The following is a 23,216-nucleotide window of genomic DNA, read 5'->3' as shown; positions in this document are numbered from 1 at the left end:
GTAGACCAACTCCTGCGTGCATCTACTACTATTACTCCACACATCGACCGGCTCCTGCCTGCATCTAGAGTATTAAGTTCACAAAGAACATAGTAACGCATTAAGCAAGATGACATGATGTAGAGGGATAAACTCATGCAATATGATATAAACCTCATCTTTTTATCCTCGATGGCAACAATACAACACGTGCCTTGGAACCCTTTCTGTCACTGGGTAAGGACACCGCAAGATTGAACCCAAAGCTAAGCACTTCTCCCATGGTAAGAAAGATCAATCTAATAGGCCAAACCAAACTGATAATTCAAAGAGACTTGCAAAGATAACTCAAGCATACATAAAAGAATTCAGAAGAGATTCAAATATTTCTCATAGATAAACTTGATCATAAACCCACAATTCATCGGATCTCGACAAACACACCACAAAAAGAGATTACATCGAATATATGTCCACAAGAGAGGGGGAGAACATTGTATAGAGATCCAAAAAGAGAGAAGAAGCCATCTAGCTAATAACTATGGACCCGAAGGTCTGTGGTAAACTACTCACTACTCATCGGAAGGGCTATGGTGTTGATGTAGAAGCCCTCCATGGTCGATTCCCCCTCCGGCAGAGCGCCAGAGAAGGCTCCAAGATGGGATATCGCTGATACAGAAGGTTACGACAGTGGAAATTGTGTTTCGGGTGCTCCCTGGATGTTTTCGGGGTACGTTGGCTTATATAGGAGGAAGAAGTACGTCGGTGGCCGCCCGAGGGTCCCACGAGACAGGGGCGCGCGCCCTACCCTCTCGTGGCCGCCTCGGCTGCTTCTTGACTTGCACTCCAAGTCCTCTGGATCACGTTCGTTCCAAAAATCACGCTTCCGAAGGTTTCATTCCGTTTGGACTCCGTTTGATATTCCTTTTCTTCGAAATACTGAAATAGGCAAAAAAATAGCAATATGAGCTGGGCCTCCGGTTAGTAGGTTAGTCCCAAAAATGATATAAATGTGTAAAATAAAGCCCATAAACATCCAAAAGGGGTAATATAATAGCATGGAACAATAAAAAATTATAGATACGTTGGAGACGTATCAAGCATCCCCAAGCTTAATTCCTGCTCGTCCTCGAGTAGGTAAATGATAAAAACAGAATTTTTGATGTGGAATGCTAGCTAGCATAATTCTCAATGTAATTTTCTTTATTGTGGCATGAATGTTCAGATCCAAATGATTCAAGATAAAAGCTTATAAAACATAAAAATAATAATGCTTCAAAGCATACTAACAAATAATCATGTCCTATCAAAATAGCACAGTCAAAGAAAGCTTATCCCTACAAAGTCATATAGTTAGGCCATGCTTCATTTTAATTACACAAAATACTCCCATCATGCACAACCCCGATGACGAGCCGAGCAATTGTTTCATACTTTTTAACGCGATTCAGCTTTTTCAACTCTTACGCAATACATGAGCGTAAGCCATGGACATAGCACTTAGGTGGTAAAAGATGGTGGTTGTGAGGACAAAAGAGGGAGAAGATAGTCTCACATCAACTAGGCGTGTCAACGAGCTATGGAGATGCCCATCAATAGATATCGATGTGAGTGAGTAGGGATTGCCATGCAACGGATGCACTAGAGCTATAAATATATGAAAGCTCAACAAAAAGAACTAAGTGGGTGTGCATCCAACTTGCTTGCTCACGAAGACCTAGGGCATTTTTGAGGAAGCCCATCATTGGAATATACAAGCCAAGTTCTATAATGAAAAATTCCCACTAGTATATGAAAGCGATAACATAGGAGACTCTCTATCATGAAGATCATGGTGCTACTTTGAAGCACAAGTGTGGAATAAGAGATAGTAGCATTGTCCCTTCTCTCTTTTTCTCTCATTTTTTTTATTTCTCTTTTTTTTTCTTTTCTCTCTTTTTTTCTTTGGCCTTTATTTTTTTTTCTTTTTGGCCTTTCTCCCTTTTTTTTCTTTTTGTAAAGTCCAAAGTATCATCCCGACTTGTGTTGGAATCATAGTCTTCATCATCGTTTCCTCACTGAGACAATGCTCTAATAATGAAGATCATCACACTTTTATGGATTTACAACTCCAGAATTACAACTCAAAGCTAGAACAAGATATGACTCTATATGAATGCCTCTGGCAGTGTACCGGGATATGCAATGAATCAAGAGCGACATGTATGAAAATTATGAAGGTGGCCTTGCCACAAATACGATGTCAACTACATGATCATGCAAAGAGCAATATGACAATGATGAAACGTGTCATAATAAACGGAGTAGTGGAAAGTTGCATGGCAATATATGTCGGAATGGCTATGAAAATGCCATAATAGGTAGCTATGGTGGCTGTTTTGAGGAAGGTAAATAATGGGTTCAATACCGGCGAAAGTTGCGCAGTAATAAGAGAGGCTAGCAAAGTGGAAGGATGAGTGTGCGTATATCCATGGACTCACATTAGTCATAAAGAACTCATATACTTATTGCAAAAGTCTACTTAGCCCTCGAAGCAAAGTACTACTACGCATGCCCCAAGAGGGATAGATTGGTAGGAAAATACCATCGCTCGTCCCCGACTGCCACTCATAAGGAAGACAATCAGAGGAGCACCTCATGCAACAAATTTGTCACACAACTTTTACCATACGTGCATGCTACGGGACTTACTAACTTCAACAAAAGTATTTCTCAATTTCATAATTATACACTAGCATGACCCTAACATTACCACCTTTATATCTCAAAACAATTATCAAGCAACAAATTGATCATAGCATCCAATTCACTTCCTATGATAGTTTTTATTATACCCAACTTGGATGCTCATCATTCTAATACCAAATTTGTAACCATAGAAAATACCATGCTGTTCTAAAAGAATCTCAAAATAATATAAGTGAAGCATGAGAGACTAACAATTTCTATAAAATCAAGCCACCGCCGTGCTCTAAAAAAATATAAGTGAAGCACTAGAGCAAAAACTATTAATCTCAAAAGATATAAATGAAGCACATAGAGTATTCTAGCAAATTCTAATCAAATAGGCTTCTCCCAAAAGGTGTGTACAGCAAGGATGATTGTGGTAAACTAAAAAGCAAATACTAATATAATACATGGCGCTCCAAGCAAAACACATATCATGTGGCGATAAAAATATAGCTCCAAGTAAAGTTACGAATGAACGAAGACGAAAGAGGGGATGCCTTCCCGGGGCATCCCCAAGCTTAGGCTTTTGGATATACTTAAATATATTGGGGTGCCATGGGCATCCCCAAGCTTAGGCTCTTGCCACTCCTTATTGCATAGTCCATAAAAGATTTACCCAAAACTTGAAAACTTCACAACACAAAACTCAACAGGAAATCTTATAAGCTCCGTTAGTGAAAGAAAACAAAACCACCACATAAGGTACTATAATGAACTCATTCTTTATTTATTTTGGTGTTAAACCTACTGTATTCCAAGTTCTCTATGGTTCATACCCTTACATACTAGCCATAGATGCATCAAAATAAGCAAACAACACACGAAAAACAGAATCTGTCAAAAACATAACAGTCTGTAGCAATCTGTAACTAACGCAAACTTCTGGAACTCTAAAAATCCTACCAAAATAGGACGTACTGTACAATTTGTTTATTGATCAGCAGAAACAATAATCAATGCAAAAGCACGTTTGTGTGATTTATTGAATTTTTTCTCGTGAGCGCAAAGTTTCTGTTTTTCAGCAGAATCAAATCAACTATCATCATAGGTTATCCTATAGGTTCTACTTGGCACAAACACTAATTAAAAGAAAAAACACATCTAAACAGAAAGTAGATTCAAAATTTATTACTAAATAGGAAAAAAACAAAAAACATAAAGAAAATTGGGTTGCCTCCCAACTAGCGCTATCGTTTAACGCCCCTAGCTAGGCATAAAAGCGAAGATAGATCTAAATAGTGCCATCTTTGGCACTTGATTCATACATAGCTCGCATGATAGATTCATAAGGTAATTTGACTTTCTTTCTTGGAAAGTGCTCCATGCCTTTCTTTAATGGGAATTTGAATCTAATATTCCCTTCCTTCATATCAATAATCGCACCAATCGTTGTAAGGAAAGGTCTACCAAGAATAATAGGGCAAGAAAGATTGCAATCTATATCAAGAACGATAAAATATACGGGCACCAAATTTCTATTTTCAATAATGATAACATCATTGATCCTTCTCATTGGCTTTTTAATGGTGGAATCCGGAAGGTGCAAATTTGAAGAGCAATCATCAAGATCATGGTAACCTAGAATATCACATAAAGTTTTCGGAATCGTGGAAACACTAGCACCCAAATCACACAAAGCAAAACACTCATGATCTTTAATTCTAATTTTTATAGTAGGTTCCCACTCATCATTAAGTTTTCTAGGTATAGAAACTTCCAAATTAAGTTTTTCATCATAAGATTGCAACAAGGCATCAACGATATGTTTGGTAAAAGCTTTATTTTGACTATAAGCATGAGGAGAATTAACAACGGATTGCAACAAGGAAATACAACCTTCTAAAGAACAATTATCATAATCAAATTCCTTAAAATCCGAGATAGTGGGTTCAATGCTATTTAAAGTCATGACCTCTTCAATCCCACTTTTACCAAATTTAGCATCAAGATCTAAAAACTCCGAATTTTTGGGACGCCTTCTAGATAAAGTTGACTCATCTTCAGTCCCATTATTATCAAGATTCATATTGCAAAACAGAGATCTAATAGGAGACGCATCAATAACTTTAAGATCTTCATCATTATTTTCATGGAAACTAGAGGAACACGCCTTTATAAAGCTATCTTTCTTAGCACGCAATCTAGCGGTTCTTTCCTTGCACTCGTCAATGGAAATTCTCATTACTTTGAGAGACTCATTGATATCATGCTTATGGGAAGAAGATCTAAGTTTAAGAGAATCAACATCAAGCAAAAGTCAATCAATGTTCCTAGCCAAATCATCAACTTTGAGCAATTTTTCTTCAAGCAAAGCATTAAAATTCTTTTGAGAAATCATAAATTCTTTCACACTATTCTCAAAATCAGAGGGCATCTTATTAAAATTACCATAAGAATTATTGTAGGAACTTCCATAATTATTAGAGGAATTACTAGGGAACGGTCTAGAATTAAAGTTTCCTCTATAAGCATTGTTTCCAAAACTATTCCTACCAACAAAATTCACATCCATAGATTCATTATTATTCTCAATCAAAGTAGACAAAGGCATATCATTGGGATCAAGAGGAGTATTTTTAGTAGCAAATAATTTCATAAGTTCATCCAACTTTCCAGTCAAAACATTGATTTCTTCTATAGCATGCACTTTTTTACTAGAAGATCTTTCGGTGTGCCATTGAGAATAATTTGCCATAATATTATCAAGAAGTTTTGTAGCATCTCCTAATTTGATTTCCATAAAAGTGCCTCCCGCGGACGAGTCTAAGAGATTTCTAGAAGCAAAGTTCAAACCGGCATAAAAATTTTGTATGATCATCCATAAATTCAAACCATGAGTAGGGCAATTGCGAATCATCGATTTCATTTTTCCCAAGATTGGGAAACATGCTCATGATCAAGTTTTTTAAAATTCTTAATATCGTTCCTAAGAGTGATAATCTTAGCGGGAGGGAAATACTTAGAGATAAAGGCATCTTTGCACTTGTTCCAAGAATCAATACTATTTTTAGGCAAAGACGAAAATCAAACTTTAGCATGATCTCTAAGTGAAAACGGAAATAACTTCAATTTAACAATATCATTATTCATATATTTCTTCTTTTGCATATCACACAGATCAACAAAGTTGTTTAGATGAGTAGCGGCATCTTCACTAGGAAGGCCGGTGAATTGATCTTTCATAACAAGAAGGCAGTATTGATTTCACAAGACTCAACATCATTAAGAGGAGCAATCGGAGTACTAAGGAAATCATTGTTATTGGTATTCGAGAAATCACACAATTTGGTATTATCTTGCGCCATGGCAACAAGTAATCCAACACACAAGCAAACAGAAAAAGGCAAGCAAAAAGAGAGAGGAGAGATTGGGAAAGAGAGGGCAAATAAAACGGCAAGGGTGAAGTGGGGGAGAGGAAAACGAGAGGCAAATGGCAAATAATGTAAATGCGAGGGAGATGGGTTTGTGATGGGTACTTGGTATGTCTTGACTTGAGCGAAGACCTCCCCGGCAATAGCGCCAGAAATCCTTCTTGCTACGTCTTGATCTTGCATCGGTTTTCCTTGAAGAGGAAAGGGTGATGCAGCAATAGTAGCGTAAGTATTTCCCTTAGTTTTTGAGAACCAAGGTATGAATCTAGTAGGAGGCTCCTCAAAGTCCCACGCACCTACACAAACAAACAAAGAACTCGCAACCAACGCAATAAAGGGGTTGTCAATCCCTTCACGGCCACTTGCAAAAGTGAGATCTGATAAAGATAGTATGATAAGATAAATATATATTTGGTATTTTATATTATAGATGCAAAAAGTAAAGATGCAAATAAAAGTAGATTGGTAGCAAATATGATAAGAGATAGACCCGGGGGCCATAGGTTTCACTAGAGGCTTCTCTCAAGATAGCATAAGTATTACGGTGGGTGAACAAATTATTGTCGAGCAATTGATAGAAAAGCGAATAGTTATGAGATTATCTAGGCATGATCATGTATATAGGCATCACGTCCGCAACAAGTAGACCAACTCCTGCCTGCATCTACTACTATTACTCCACACATCGACCGACTCCTGCCTGCATCTAGAGTATTAAGTTCACAAAGAACAGAGTAACGCTTTAAGCAAGATGACATGACATAGAGGGATAAACTCATGCAATATGATATAAACCCCATCTTTTTATCCTCGATGGCAACAATACAATACGTGCCTTGCAACCCTTTCTGTCACTGGGTAAGGACACCGCAAGATTGAACCCAAAGCTAAGCACTTCTCCCATGGCAAGAAAGATCAATCTAGTAGGCCAAATCAAACTGATAATTCAAAGAAACTTGCAAAGATAACTCAATCATACATAAAAGAATTCAGAGGAGATTCAAATATTTCTCATAGATAAACTTGATCATAAACCCACAATTCATCGGATCTCGACAAACACACCGCAAAAAGAGATTACATCGAATAGATCTCCACAAGAGAGGGGGAGAACATTGTATTGAGATCCAAAAAGAGAGAAGAAGCCATCTAGCTAATAACTATTGACCTGAAGGTCTGTGGTAATCTACTCACAACTCATCGAAAGGGCTATGGTGTTGATGTAGAAGCCCTCCATGGTCGATTCCCCCTCTGGCAGAGTGCCGACGAAGGCTCCAAGAATCACGCTTCAGGGTTACGGTGGATACAGAAGGTTACGGTGGTGGAAATTGTGCTTCAGGTGCTCCCTGGATGTTTTCGGGGTATGTAGGCTTATATAGGAGGAAGAAGTACGTCGGTGGTCGCCCGAGGGGCCCACGAGACAGGGGCGCGCCCTATAGGTGGGGGGGGGGGCGTGCCCTACCCTCTCGTGGCCGCCTCGGCTGCTTCTTGACTTGCACTCCAAGTCCTCTGGATCAAGTTCGTTCCAAAAATCACGCTTCCGAAGGTTTCATTCGTTTGGACTCCGTTTGATATTCCTTTTCTTTGAAATACTGAAATAGGCAAAAAACAGCAATACGGGTTGGGCCTCCGGTTAGTAGGTTAGTCCCAAAAATGATATAAATGTGTAAAATAAAGCCCATAAACATCCAAAAGGGGTAATATAATAGCATGGAACAATCAAAAATTATAGATACGTTGGAGACGTATCAACACCCCATTGTCACCACGGGTATTCATAGCAAGACATACATAAAGTGTTCTCAAATCCATAAAAGTATTCAATCCGATAAAACGAAATCTCAAAGGGAAAACTCAATTCCTCGCAACAAGATAGAGAGGGAGAAACACCATATGATCCAACTATACTAACAAAGCCTGCGATACATCAAGATCGTGTCATCTCAAGAACATGAGAGAGAGAGAGAAAGAGATAGATTAAACACATAGCTACTAGTGCAAACCCTCAGCCCCGAGGGTGCAATACTCCCTCCTCATCATGGTGGCCATAGGGATGATGAAGATGGCCACCGGTGATGATTTCCCCCTCCGGCGGAGTTATGGAACGGGGTCTAGATTGGTTTTTCATGGCTACAGAGGCTTACAGCGTCGGAACTTCTGATCTAGGGTTATCTTCGGGGGTTATGGAATATTGGGCAATTTATAGGGCGAAGAGGCGGTGCGGGAGGCCACCGAGGTGGGCACAACCCACCTGGGCGCGACTGGCCCCCAGGCGCCCCCTGGTGGCTTGTGCTCCCCTCGGAGCTCCCCTCTGGTACTTCTTTGGCCCACCGGGTTTCTTCCGGTCCAAAAAAATCTCCAGAAAGTTTTGCTGTGTTTGGACTCCGTTTGGTATTGATTTTTTGCAATGTAAAAAATAAGCAAAAACAGCAACTGGCACTGGGCACTATGTCAATAGGTTAGTCCCAAAAAATGATATAAAGTTGCTAAAAAATGATTGAAAAACATCCAAGAATGATAATATAACAGCATGAATACTTCATTAATTATAGATATGTTGGAGACGTATCAGTAGCCTAGGGCGTGCCCCAAGGGGGCCAGCAGCTGCCCTGGGGCGCATGCCAAGGTGCGCCCCCTTCCATACTTGGCACATTGGGGGGAGGAAAGGGGGGCCGGCGACCCCTAGGGCGCCTCCCCTTCCCTCTTCAGTGTGTGGAGAAAGGTAGGACGGGACCAGCCCCTCCTCCTTCCTTCCTAGGGTCAGCAGCCAGGAGGTGGGGCGCGCCAGCCCCCTTGTGGGCTGGTGTGCTCCCCTCCTTTTGGACCGTTAGGCCCAACAAGTCCCCATGGCCTTTCGGAACCCCTTCCGGTGATCCGATAATTATCTAGTGTATTCCGGAACCCTTCTGGAGACCGAATACCATCATCCTATATATCAATATTTACCACCGGACCATTTTAGAGCTCCTCGTCATATTTGTGACCACATCCAGGACTTCGAACAACATTTGGTCACCAACATACATAACTCATATAGTACTATATCATCAACGAACGTTAACCGTGCGGACCCTGTGGGTTCGAGAATGATGTAGACATGTCTGAGACGGTTCTCCGATCAATAACCAATAGCGGGACCTGGATGCCCATATTGGTTCCTACATATTCTACGAAATCTTTATCGTTTGAACCAATATGACGACATCTGTAGTTCCTTTTGTCTGACGGTATGTTACTTGCCCGAGATTCGATCGTCGGTATCTCCATACCTAGTTCAATCTCGTTACCGACAAGTCTCTTTACTTGTTCCACAATACACACTTTGCTTGCAAGCTTCTTGTGATGTTGTATTACCGAGAGGGTCCAGAGATACCTTTCCGTCATATGGAATGAAAAATCCCAACCTCGATCCATGCCAACTCAACAAACACCTTCGGAGAGCACCTTTATGATCTCCCAGTTACGAAGTGAGGTTTGATACACACAAGGCATTCCTCCGGAGTCCGGCAGTTGCATTATCTCATGGTCGAAGGAACATGTATTTGATATTAAGAAATAAGTAGCAATAAACCGAATGATCATATGGTATGCTAACAGATGGGCTCTTGTCCATCACATCATTCTCCTAATGGCGTGATCCCGTTATCAAATGACAACTCATGTCAAAGGTCAGGAAACATTAACCATCTTTTGATCAACGCTAGTCTAGTAGAGGCTTACTAGGGACTTGGTATTTGTTTATGTATTCACACATGTATTTAAGTTTCCGATCAATACAATTATAGCATGAATAATAAATCATTATCATGATTAAGGAAATATAATAGTAACCACTTTATTATTGCCTCTAGGCATATTTCCAACAAGCACATGCTCTTTAATCTTCACCTTACATTCCTCAATATATGTCATGCACGCCTTGACCCTCAACCTCTCCTCCTCAATTTATTCGAGCCCATTCCATGTTGATGCCTTATCCAGATTCATGTCTATCGGCAATTAATTTCTTGTGGAGATCATGACCGAAATGTCGTCCTTGTACACACCACCCTCGTGTCCTCTCTTCCTCTCCTTCTTCTGGTCTTGTTCATGGTTTACAAAAAAATTTAGTTTCAATTTAAAAAAACACATATCAACAATATACATTTGTAATTCATCATAAGAATATCGAAGGCAATAAAATAAGAAAAAAATAACTTTCAGAAATTTTGTTGAGCAACTCCTACACACAAGTGCTCAAAATCTAGAGCCCTTGGAGCTATCCATAGACCACAATAGGACTTGTCAAGTGATATTAATTGAGGTATAGTGACTGAGACTGGTTACTTATGTTCTTAACTATCCTTAAGAAAGAAAAATGAGCCCTATGATGGTTATTCTATGGGGATCATTGCACTCCAAATGACATCACCGATGCCGACGGGAAAAGCTTTGTTCAAAATTTGATGGATTTCCTAGTTAATTGTGTGAAGCTGCTTAATGTAGAACAACAAGGGGAAGATCGAGAAGGAAAAGGGCGCCAAATTATACAGTTATTTTTGCAATTCCTTTGTTATCCAAGACAAAGTCCCTAAGGCTCTTCCATGTTGGACACGGGAGTTCGATCTTATTCTAGAAAGACATGTGGCAAGATCAGCTGCTGGAAATGTCACACCCAAGAGCCTTCTCGTTTGCCAGAGATGAGGATGTTTTGCTAGATACCTTCCTGGCCATCACAACTCCCCAGGAAGGTTTCCATTGGCCCATCTCTGTGCAAGCTAGAGAGGAGATCAGAGACTTGCAACAGATCACCGCATCCACAACACCAGATCCTGACCTAAACGACCAATGGATCTGCACGTGGGGAGCCAGGTACTAGGCCAGGAAGTTATATGCATTCTACTTCAAGGGCGTACAAGAGGATGATGTGTTTCGCTGGATATGGAAATCTAGATGTACTATGATGATCAAAGTGTTTGCCTGGTTGATGGACGCGGACCGCATCAATACTAGGAACATGATCAAAAGGCGGGACTGGAATGTGGGAGGGGAAATTAATTGTGCGCTGTGTGACGCGGGAACGGAGGAAACATTGGAGCACTTATTCTTTGACTATCCATTTAGTGCTAGTTGTTGGGCCTTGATCAACATGCACTGGGGAGGGGGCGTGAATCATCTCACGAAAATGCATGCAGGAAAAGAGATGTGGACGAGTCCTATGTTCATGGAAATCTTTCTGATGGCGGCTTGGAGCATTTGGATGGAATGTAATGACAAAATATTTAGAAGGATCCCATACTCCCTCCCCTCTTCGAAGAATAGACTGAAAACAGATTTAGCGCCACTGGCCCATAGAGTTAAACCCTCCATAGTGGAGTTTGTAAAAAACTTTGTAGAATCGATCACTTAAAACTTGTACTAGTAGGCTAGACCAAAAACTCTCTTTTGTGCAAAAACTAGTGGGCCCTTCCCTAGGATGGGGTGGGCCTCATTAGGAATGTCGCACAAAAGATGATTGTCGTGTAACTTGTGTGATTGAAAAAGTGTCAGTGGGAGCCTCTCCTACTGTCTTTGGTTGTAAAAAAGGCTCTTTCATGTTGGAAGCCTTCTAATGAAGGTATGGTCAAAGTAAATATTGATGCATCTTTATCTCTCATAATCGGGTTGCAACTATAAATATTATAGCCCGAAATCACCATGGCAAAATTATTTCCTCATCCGCCCGTATTTTAATATTTGTAGTAGCAGAGAGGAAGCTGAATCTTCGTTGGAGAGTCTTGGATGTAGCCATGCCATGGTATTTAAGTTTCAATTCTCATATTTATTATTGATGTTCCATACAATCACATATCGATAAAATATACGACAACCAATTTTCGCCACGACTTATGATATGTCATCTAATAATTAATACTCCTTCCGTCCGGAAATACTTGTCCTAGAAATGGATAAAATGGATGTATCTATAACTAAAATAAGTCTAGATACAACCATTTCGATGACAAGTATGTTCGGACGGAGGGAGTAGTTTACTACTAGTGTATAGGGGAGGCTCTACGCAACAAATATTCTATGCTACATGATCACACCTAGGAACACTATGAAAATGGCGGTAACGATCAAACTCACCGACAAACAGAGTAGAAGGACAATTCACACAGCTATGTTACACCTGCTAGCCGCGAAAATATCCTCTGAGACGAGAGTCGAGGTAGAAGACCCCTATGTGGCATCCACACATTTCGGAGTAGTGGTCCGGCAGAACTTTGACATCAAGGAAGAACAATTCTAAGAAACTAGATAGAGATAAAGTTTAGCGATGGTTCTCATCTAATTTGGTTAGACCAATTAGACATAGATTTGTAGCCTAAACACTTAGATCGGGAGAGTGTGGAGCTATTGGGAAAGAACCCCTTAGAATTCTATGTGCTTCGTGGGGGGTCTCTCCCCACATATTTATAGGTGGAGAGGGAGGAAGGGCGCCACAAGGAGGAGTCCTTCTCCTCCTCCAATGGACCAAGGAGAGAAGGACCCCCCCTTGTCAAATTCGGCCTAGCCCTTCCTTATGGAAGTGGCGTCCCATGTGCGCCCCACGGGGCCCACGTGGGTTGTTATCTCATGACAAATCTTCACAACTTTCATCCATAAATAAAATACTCTGTTTTCTATATGTCTTCGGAACCCATTCTAAGGCCCCCCAAAAAAGAATTCATGTATAGCTCAGGACTTTTCAAAATCATGTTATACCTTTCCAGAATTCCCGAAACCCTTCCGGAACCACCCAAAACCTTTTCAAAATCCTCCAAAACACATTTGATGCTCATTTACTCATTTCTTATTTCTTTAGTTATCATGACTGCTGGTCATTAAGCGTGTGACCCTCTGCATATTTGAAAAATAAGCGTTCATGACCCTGAACCCTTTCCGGTCAATAGTTAGTAGTGGAATCTGGACACCCTCAGATATTCAGGAAGTTCTCAAGCGAACCTTTTGTTCCCAAATATGATTCCATTTGCATCGCGATACATTACAAAATCCAAGGTGAGATAATATCGGAATTTCCATGATCAACTCCATAATCACCATACCAGTTATCCTCGTTACCGGCATTGTTCTATTCACTCGTTTTTGTGTTTCACTATTCTGGTGATCTCCATCACATGTGTAAGCCAGACGATAATGATAAGCGGACCCATAGGGTATCTCTCCATCATGAGAGGAGCAAATCCCAGGTTTGAACTATCATTACCGAAACACATGTGTATAACGATATTTGATAAACCGAAGTGACCATTCAGTAAGTTACTTTTACTCACATCCAGTTATGAAGTGATATTTGATAAACCTAAAGTAACTGAGTATGTTGGCATACGGTATTTTTATGGTCTAAGGAACTAAGTAAACGTTAACACTTTATGAAAATACCAACAACATAATAAAGATACTACCTATAGTAATTCATAGGTTGGGTATATCCAACGCCATTGTTCTAATAATAATGTGTTCTTATTATTGATAGCATCATTGCTACTGTAAAAATGCTCATGGTCAGAAAAACAAGATCATGACGAATACATGAGCCTTTAGAGGCATGACTAGCAATCATGTTAGTGTTTATATTTTCATACAAGCAATTTGGTTTTTCTCTGAATCTCATATTCAAAAACCAATACAATTGCCCAAAAGATAACGCCCACACGTGCGGCATGTTTGCACATCGCCCACACGTCTTGATCCACGGAATCTGTTAGAATCTGAGTGCCACGTGGGCATCATCGTGTGTGTGGGCGCTGGAGAGTTCGCACACACGCCCCGCACCACGCGGTTTGCCAGCTGCGCTGTGTGCGCGAACTAGTTTCTGCCCACACAACCACCACCTAGTCCACGCGCGTGTGGGGGGACTGCTTTTCGCCCACATGACACTCGTACGTTGTTGGATGGCAACTGCAGTTGCGCGTACGTGGCAACTAGGTAAACACAAATGGCAACTATGATTCGTTCCTAGACGGCAACGACAGTTGCGCGTACGTGGCAACCAGGGTAAATACACATGGCAACTGTGATTAACCATACATGACAACTATGGTTGGACCACACGTGGCAACTAGTTAAACACACATGACAACTATTGTTTGACCATATGTGCCAAGTAGTTAATCACACACGTCAACTATGGTTTGATTACACGCGGCAATTACCATAAATTAGACATGGCAACTATACTTAACCAAAACAGAGAGAGTTGCCGTGCTTTTACAACTGCATTTGCCATCCCGGATAACTATATCTGCCGTCCCAGATGGCAACAAAATCGTCATCCCGCGGGTACGTAACGTAGCTATGCCAGGACGCGTGGGCATATTTGCTTCGTGTCACACGCGCAGGGTGGGGATAATTAGTACTTGTTGGGTGTGTGGCATGAAGTAGCTGCGCCCACACGTGTGGGCAATTCTAATGTTCGCCCACATACAACCCGTGTGGACTGTCTCTTGCTCACGCCATACATGGTGTGTGGGCGGATGTCTAGTATGACACACGTGTAGGCATTATCAGGACCCTATAATTATAGTATTTCGAATTAGTTGACTCATTTGTCTGATACATCGCATCTAGACACATTTTTGTGTTAGATACATCCATATCTAGTTAAATCAAAATTAACTAATTTAGGACGGAAGTATTAATACATTTATTATCACCTGGGCATATTTCCAATATAGTGTACATTCAGCGATGTAGAGTCTCGAGACAAGATGTCTTCCATCTAAAAGAGCACGAGATCTCGTTAGGGTCAACTTTCTTTTTTTGCGGGTGAGGGTCAACTAACCCTAGTGTCAATATATCATGTCCATTCCCTGGAGCTATCTCATAATTGTTCGCAACTTGTTTCACTCTTAAGCCGGAATTTTTTCTCTGAATTACCTTAGCAATGTCACAATCAAAGAATATGTCAGTGCAAAAATACAAGCCAGCTCACTAATGAGCTGCCTCTTGCTGAGGCTATCTCATAAGAAGTTAATTATTGCACACACCTCGATAGGAAGCAAGAGATGGATCTAAAAGCCTTTTTTTTTTCAAAAGGTGCGGCTCCATACAGGTAATCCATAAACATTACTGTATAAAAAAACCATTACCACTGGTTATAAAAAAAATAAAGAAACATTGCGTGTAGTATATAGTTAAAGAAAAATACTAAGATGATGTCAAAAAAAAAAACACTAGCATTCCTCGTAAAAAGAAAAACACTAATATACAAATAATCCCATCACCCATGCAGAAAACACAAGGAAAAGGAAAGGCCAAATATTTACGCCTTTTTTGATAGAAGAAAACGAGCAAATTGATTAGAGAGCCCGAAAGCGACGTGATTCTTCCCCACACGCCCGAAAGGAACTGCAAGGGGCTGTGGCTGCGATTACCTTAGTTGTTTGCTTCCCGGGCAACAGCTCATCGAGAGCGAGTGTCATGGCGTCCCTCACGCTTCCCGCCCGCGCGCTTCTTCCCTGGCGGCCCCCTTATATAGCCGAGTTCCTCCGCGTGCATTAATTTATCCGACGGCGAACTGCATGCACGCGCACACTCCCGCAGTCACCACTCCCGCCTACGCACCCATCGACTGATACTGCATTCCTTCTTAGTAGTGTAGTGTCGGGTAGTGCGGCCATTGCCCTAGCTGATCACTCAATGTCTGGGCATGGGTCGTCGGGCAAGCACCCCTTCTACCGCGGCATCCGGAGCCGGTGCGGGAAGTGGGTCTCGGAGATCCGGGAGCCGCGAAAGGCCCGCCGCATCTGGCTCGGCACGTTCCCGACGGCCGAGATGGCCGCCGTGGCCTACGACGTGGCCGCCCAGGCGCTGCGCGGGCCCGACGCGGCGCTCAACTTCCCCGCCTTAGCCGCCACGCGCCGCGCCCCGGCGTCCACCTCCGCGGACGACATCCGCGCGGCGGCGGCCGCCGCAGCCGTCTCCGTCCAGCACGATCGCGCCGGCGGCGGCATTGCCCCCGCGGCTGCTGGATCCGCACTGCAGCTGCAGCAGCAGCTGAGCGGAAGCAGTGCCGCCGCTGCCTCGGCGAGCGGCGCCGCCCAGCAGGATCAAGCCGGCATTGGGTTCAATCAGTTCTTCCTGGACGAGGAGGCGCTCTTCGAGACGCCGCAGTTCCTGCGCAACATGGCCGCCGGGATGATGATGAGCCCCCCGAGGCTCAGCCCCGACTCCTCCGACGAATCGCCGGACCCTTCCGAGGCTGGGGAGAGCCTCTGGAGCTACCGCGACCCGTAGCCATAGATCGATCGATCGATCATGGCCTCCATGCCATGGCGTCGCGACTTGCTACTAGTACCAGTACTATTGCTGCTACAGCACCACTACTGAACTTGGAGCCTGAAATAACGAGGATCGGTAAGGAGGCGCGTACCGGCGTTGAGACCCGTTTTTTCTCTCCGGTAACGCATGCAGATGTGGGTTTAGCGTCTGCCTTGATCTCCTTGCACCTCTTCTCTCCTTTTTCTCTCAATCTCTAGAGTATTTTTTTCCCTTCTTATTGAAGTGTTTTGGACCTTCTGGTTTGATGAAAGCCAGAAGGGGAAAAGGTCTCCAGTTTCACTAGCTTTGGCACTGTCTGAAATATCCGAGCTCGGCGGTATATAAAGCTGCAGCCAGATACTTGACTAAAATGTCGAGTGGGTCACGAGGAGTACTGTATGCACTGTTTATGTGGATGTACTACATAGTTGTGTAATTAAGTTTGTACTGTAACTATTCTGTGGGTGTGGATTGGCTATAAGATGTGCGCACAGTGCGTCGCTAGCTCCACCTTTACCCTTTTTAAAACGCTTGTTGCTGATGTTTCTAGAGTCTGGTGTGTGCTGATGTGCGAGCTTTTGACCTGGGGTAGTTGGCCGTGGAAAAGGATGAAAAGAGCCGATCACCGCTGGGGTACAGGTTGTTTGTTTTTTTATGTTTTGGGGATCAGCTGGTCTCCTACATGTAACTTAGCTCGCTGCTTACTATCTATAAAAATATATTGCTAGTAAATAAGTTACTCCATCGGATCCGAATTAATTGACGCAGCCTCTATACAATGTTGTAGAGATTGTACAGAGGCTGCGGCAATTAATTTGGATCGGAGGATGTAGAGAATTTCGACTACAAGCTCTTTGAGACATAAAATACATATTAACAGAGGTGGTACTACCTTATTAAGGCGTGATCATTATGGTGATCATAGGTGTAACAAGAGATCATGAACTTACAGTAGGCAATACTTCAAAACCCCTAGATGAATACATAGCTATATATAATATTTCCCTGCAAAACAAAATTATCTTCAAGATTCAATACTTTTCTTTAGGGATTCAAGATTCAAGTCTTTCATGGAGAGCCTAGCTAGAAAAAGACTTTCTTGGAAATAAAAACGCTGCTAACCCCACAACCATGACAGCAACATACCTTCTGTGTCTATAACAGGAAAAGTCATTTCACTTTACTATAGTAGTTTGCCTAGAAGTGGGACCAAAGATCGACTAAACAAACTCTATATTCAGTTTTGCTTGACATATTAAATAAAAAATCTGACCTGTGCAAAAAAAGGTGAATAGTAACATTTTTAGCAAACAGTTCTTTGGCTTTTTTTTTGAGCATCAGTACAGACACAAGCGCTCATATACACGCGCATACACTCACCCCTATGAACGCACACACGCACACCCTACCCCTATGAGCACCTCCGAGAGACTGAGCCGGCATATCATCTTGAGATTTACGAAGCAACCGTAGGCGCCTCGTCGTCGACGGGAACGTCTCCTCCCACTGAAAGCGCATCGCCGGAAATCCTGAAATAAATCCAGAAATAATGCGAGCACCAGGATTTGAACCCTGGTGGGTTGGGGATACCACTGTCCACCTAACCACAAACAATTCTTTGGCTACTATTCATAACAAAACTTTGTTTTTTATTGATAAACATGCGGATGGAACTTATATTTAATTTTGGTGCTAGGTTAAATACACATTGTGTCATTCACTCAATCAATATATTTTTTGTTGTGCTTCTGTGGCGTGGTATCAGGGAATACCATAGACGTCCTCTGTGTAAGTTGAGAATATATCTAGTGTTCGGAGACAGTAACACCAATTTAACCAAAGATTCCCAATGAAAATCCAAAAAGACTAAATTTTCATATATGACACATCTACTTACAATCCCGTAAAATTCAACGTGTGTGTTTTGACTTCAATTTATGTGATGTGCCAATGTACTTGATGTTATCGGTAATAAAAAGAAACTATGACTTTGCGGTCACGCTGCCGTGGCTTGAAAGCACGGGTGCACCCTAAGCCACTAGCACTAGTTTATGTATAAATCCGAACAACTCCTATGTGAACCATTTTTTTTCTATGTGATGCTAATTCTTGGATGCCTGAAACATTCTCAAATCACAACCATCTAAAGTTACACATGTTACCACATTTTTTTTCGTTTCAGTATTACATCATGTTTCAGTTTGTGAGTTATATATAAACTGATGTGGTGAGGAGGAGGAATGCAAATTAATTCAAATGCTCAAAAAGCAAGTGAAATTTAAGAAGAAGAGTGAAAAATCATGGCTCGAGTATCGCAGCAAACAGCGAGTTGCCCGCCTCCGCGAGCAACGCGTGTCCACCTCCCCCCGAGGCAAACATGAGTGGAGTGCTGTCGAGACGACAAACCAGAGCCTCGGTGCGGCCTACCCTTACGCTGCGCGCGGCCCGGCAGCAGCATGGGTTCTTCGGCAGGTACAGGCTCTCGCCGGTGGTCCAAGCACTCTAATCTCAGCTCCTGAGCCTCTGCGCGCACGCTGCCGAAAAACGAGCAAAAGCGGGGGATACTCATCAGTTACGACGCAGCTCAGGCCGGGGTCGGCAAGATCGACAAAACCCAACAGCCGGGCTTGTACGGATCGCCTGGCGCGTCGGATTCCAATGGGATGGCGACGCGAGCGCGCCACAGCACGGCGGCGCTGGTTGGACGCGGAGGCGGAGCGGAGCCCGTCCGAATCATGGAGTCACGGGCCGTACGATTCGCGTGCCCCCACCCTGCATTTGCCTTTGCCGAGCTGCGAATCTCATGTTTCTCAAAAAAAAAAAAGTGCGAATCTCATCTTTATTTTTTACTTTTCATTTTTTTTGAAGCTCGAATCTCATCTTTACGAATCTGGGAGCCTCGACTCCCTTCACAGCACCGCGAGACTAGTCGTTGCTTGCCAGGCTGGCCCGAGGGTTTCCTTCTTTTCTTACGTGAATGAGAAATAACCAAGTGAACAATAAGAAAATTGGGAGATTTCCTTTTTAAGTTAGCAAGAGAGCTGCTAAGATTTCATTGTAGAAGAACAAAAGGTCAGTAGCTGCTTGGTTTATTGGAGAAAAACCAGGCAAAAACATTTGCAAAGTACACATCACACATAGCTAGACTAGTTTTAAAATAACAAAAGATGTAAAGAAAAATGCTAAAAGGCCTATCAAACACAATGCAAATAGGGAAGAAAAATGCCGACAAAAGTGGTGTGAGTGTGACCGTACATCAGCAACGACGTTCATAGTCCATTGACTTCAACTTCTTCGCAACTTCACCAAAGTGCACCTTCCCGCCGCATTGGTCATGACCGCCAAAAGCATGTTTGACGACCCTATCGACATTGGAGAGAGAAGACATCTGAAAGAGGAGCGGATATGTGATGCTTCAATCTCAGCAAGACGAAAAACATGCCTTATCTAACACTACTCGCATGCACAAAGTGCTCCAACAAGCTACACCTCCAGTCAACCGCCGCCCTTAGATGAACACACTAATGCAAACGGCATGCCCATCCAGCCACCGCCATAGCCATGGCCAACTCATGACTAGACACTCCACCACAAACCAAATGCTCACACCAGGAGGTCAAATCTCCCAAAACGAGCCTTCCAAGGAATATACGACGCCAAGGGTGCCGCCATCACAATCCTACAAGGCAGATCTTGCTTTTCACACGAACACTAGATCTTCAGGACGGTAGAGATTCCGGATCACCTCGATGACGCCTCCAACAAGGAAACAACACACACATACATGTTGTCATCACTATCTAGATTTCGTCCAAAGAACTACACACCTATGTTTGGGGCAAAGCCTTGGATGCACCACGCCGATAGATCTAGAACATGACGGTCCTCGTCCTAGCCGAGGTTTAGACAACAGTACCGCCTCCTAGTCCGAGAGCCTATCAAGGAAACCAGGTACCAGATGTGCATCCCTCCTCATCCACGCCGCAACTAGATCACCACGCCACTTTCGTCGACTGAATCCGTAGGCAACTTGGAAACCATGGCCAAAGGAGTAGATCATCCAACAGATCGGTGCTGGAGGCAACAATGCTAGCCAGAGGAGGATGTTGGTCAATAGATCTGTGCAGGGGCATGATACGTCTCCGACGTATCTATATTTTTGTTGTTGTTAGATGAATTATATTATCACTTTTGTATGCTTTATATGTCATTTTATATTATTTTTTCACTAACCTATTAATCTAGTGCCCATTGCCAATTCCTGTTTTTGCTTGTTTTTTGTTTCGTAAAAAACCCATACCTACCGAAGTCCAAACACAATGAAACTTCACGGTGATTTTTTCTAGATCATAAGAAACCCTAGAAGCTTCGGGGGAGAACGAGAAGACTCACGAGGGACCCACAAGCTAAGTTGGCACACCCAGGGGGTACACGCGCCACCCTGACTTGTGGGCACCTCGTTGCTGTGTCTGCCCTAATTCCCGGCTTATAAATTCGCAAATATTCAGAAACCCTGGAAGCGAGATCCGAAATAGTTTTATCGTCGCTACAAGCCTCTGTTCTTTCGAGATCGCATCTCGAGCAATTTTTCTGGTGCTCTGCCGGAGGGGGGGGGGTCATTTGGGAGGCTATCTTCATCAACCTTGCTGCTTACATGATGTGTGAGTAGTTGCTTCAGGACCTATGGGTCTACAGTAGTAGCTAGATCTCTTTCTCTCTCTCTCTCTCTCTCTCTCTCTCTCTTCAATGCAATGATCTTCTCTAAGATCAATCCGATGTAATTTTTGCGATGTGTTGGTTGGGATCCGATGAATGTGCGTTTTTTATTAGAATTATCCATTGAATTATGTGAGTCTCTTGAGGTCTATTTGCCGAGTAATTTTATATTGTATTTCTATTTGATGTATCCATCTTGTTTGGCCTATTAGGTTGATTTATTTTCAATGGGAGAGATCCTTTGAAGTAGGTTCAATCTTGCGGTGATCTTCTCCTATGATAGGAGGGGTGAAGGCACATATTATATTGTTGCTACTACGGATGAAATGACAGGGTTCTGCTACTTTTTGAGCTTGTGTTAGTTTTTCCCTTGAAGAGAAAAGGCTGATGCAGCAAAGTAGAGATAAGTATTTCCCTCAGTTAAGAACCAAGGTATCAATCCTGTAGGAGATACAAGCAAGTCTCCAATCTATGCACCTGCACAAACAATCAAACACTTGCACCCAACGCGATAAAGGGGTTGTCAACCCCTTCACGGTCACTTGCAAAGGTGAGATATAAAAGCTTACTAAAATGTAAAACAACGTAAAAGTAAATAAATTGAAGCAAGGTATTTTTGGTTTTTTTGGTTTATAGATCTGAAAATATATGATGGAAAATAGACCTGGAGACCATAGGTTTCACTAGAGGCTTCTCTCTTGAAGGCAAATAATACGGTGGGTGAGGGAGTCCTGGATTAGCCTCGGCTGTCCAGTCTATTTGATATGGGCCGGACTGATGGGCCGTGAAGATAAATCAGAAGACTATCCCCCATGTCCGGGTAGGACTCCTGTATGCGTGGACGACAAGATTGGTGTCCAGATGTACTATTCCTTCCATTGTAAACCGACTCTGTACAACCCTAGGCCCGTCCAGTGTATATATAAACCGGAGGGTTTAGTCCAAAGAGGCTATCAGAATAATCATAGGCTAGATAGCCAGGGTTTAGCCATTACGATCTCGAGGTAGATCAAATCTTGTAACCCCTATACTCATCAAATACAATCAAGCAGGACGTAGGGTTTTACCTCCTTTAAGAGGGCCCAAACCTGGGTAAAACATCGTGTCCCCATTGTCTCTTGTTATCATTGATCCTTAAACTCACAGCTTGGGCCCCCCTAGCCGAGATCTGCCGATTTTGACACCGACGCTGGTGCTTTCTTGAGAGCTCTGCTATGTTGTCGACAGAAGGATCGATGGCTCGCCTCATCATCGACGATGACACTGTTTCCGAGGAGACCTTTCTCCCTGGTCAATTCTTTGTGTTTGGTGGCTTCGTGCTACGTGCCAACTAGACTGGTCACCTTGAGCAGGTCGACAGCTATGGCCCCGGTCACCAGATGATGTTTGGAAGTTTGAATTACATCGCCGATATTCAAGGAGACCTGATCTTCGAGGGGTTCGCTGCCTCGGTCGCTGCTCCCCACCCATATGAAGGAGGCCCTTCGGATCCACTATCAGATCCCGTCCAGGTGTCGACGCTCATATCCACCTCAGCCTAAGATCCGGGGCGGACCACATCGTCCGAAGATGGGAGGATGAACCCCGCCAGACTCTCTCGTGTCACGAAGCTTCCGGCCGGAAACCCAGATGCCACCACACCATCAGCGAACCCGGAGTTAAACAGGACTCTCCCCGTTATCGGGAAGCCGGACTCGCCTCTGGACGTCAACTCCTAATTACCGAGGTATGCGTCCATCGGGCTCGATCAAGTGGTTATCACCAAGCCTGGCTCCACAGATCCGCAGACTCTTATCCAGTTTTCGGTCCTAAACGAAACACTGGACTTAATACAATCTCTCGCCATCACGGAAGTGTCACCTTCAAACTACACCCAGCTTGGACTAGGGGCTGAGAACAGGGAATTTTACGTCCCACCCACCACCCACTTAATAACCACTATCGAGGATTTAACCAACATGCTAGACTACGCCTCCGAAGACATCGATGGCATGGACGATGATGTCGACGTTGAACCAGGTCAAAACCCGCCTATCACTGGGCTTTGGACGACCACTTCTACCTACAATGTATACATGGCGGATACACCTAAGAAGAAGGACGACGATGGCACTCAAGATCCAGACGAGGACAAGC

The 23,216-nt window shown here is 43.0% G+C and overlaps 1 protein-coding gene across 1 annotated transcript; it reads left to right on the top strand.

The window, feature by feature from the left end:
* The first annotated feature begins 15,632 nt into the window (after nucleotides 1–15,632).
* LOC119368114 (ethylene-responsive transcription factor ERF025-like) lies at nucleotides 15,633–16,884 on the top strand. The gene has a single exon (XM_037633456.1). The coding sequence runs from the start codon at nucleotides 15,744–15,746 to the stop codon at nucleotides 16,338–16,340; it is 597 nt and encodes a 198-aa protein (XP_037489353.1). The 5' UTR covers nucleotides 15,633–15,743; the 3' UTR covers nucleotides 16,341–16,884.
* Nucleotides 16,885–23,216: the final 6,332 nt, after the last annotated feature.

Source organism: Triticum dicoccoides, chromosome 2B (genome assembly GCF_002162155.2).
Source record: "Triticum dicoccoides isolate Atlit2015 ecotype Zavitan chromosome 2B, WEW_v2.0, whole genome shotgun sequence".
In the NCBI taxonomy this organism is placed as follows: Eukaryota; Viridiplantae; Streptophyta; class Magnoliopsida; order Poales; family Poaceae; genus Triticum; species Triticum dicoccoides.
Note: the sequence above shows the minus strand (reverse complement) of the source record. Positions and strands in the feature narration are given on the sequence as shown.

Excerpts from the sequence above, each read along its gene's own strand:
- LOC119368114 (XM_037633456.1), top strand. The coding sequence starts at position 15,744 with ATGTCTGGGCATGGGTCGTCGGGCAAGCACCCCTTCTACCGCGGCATC.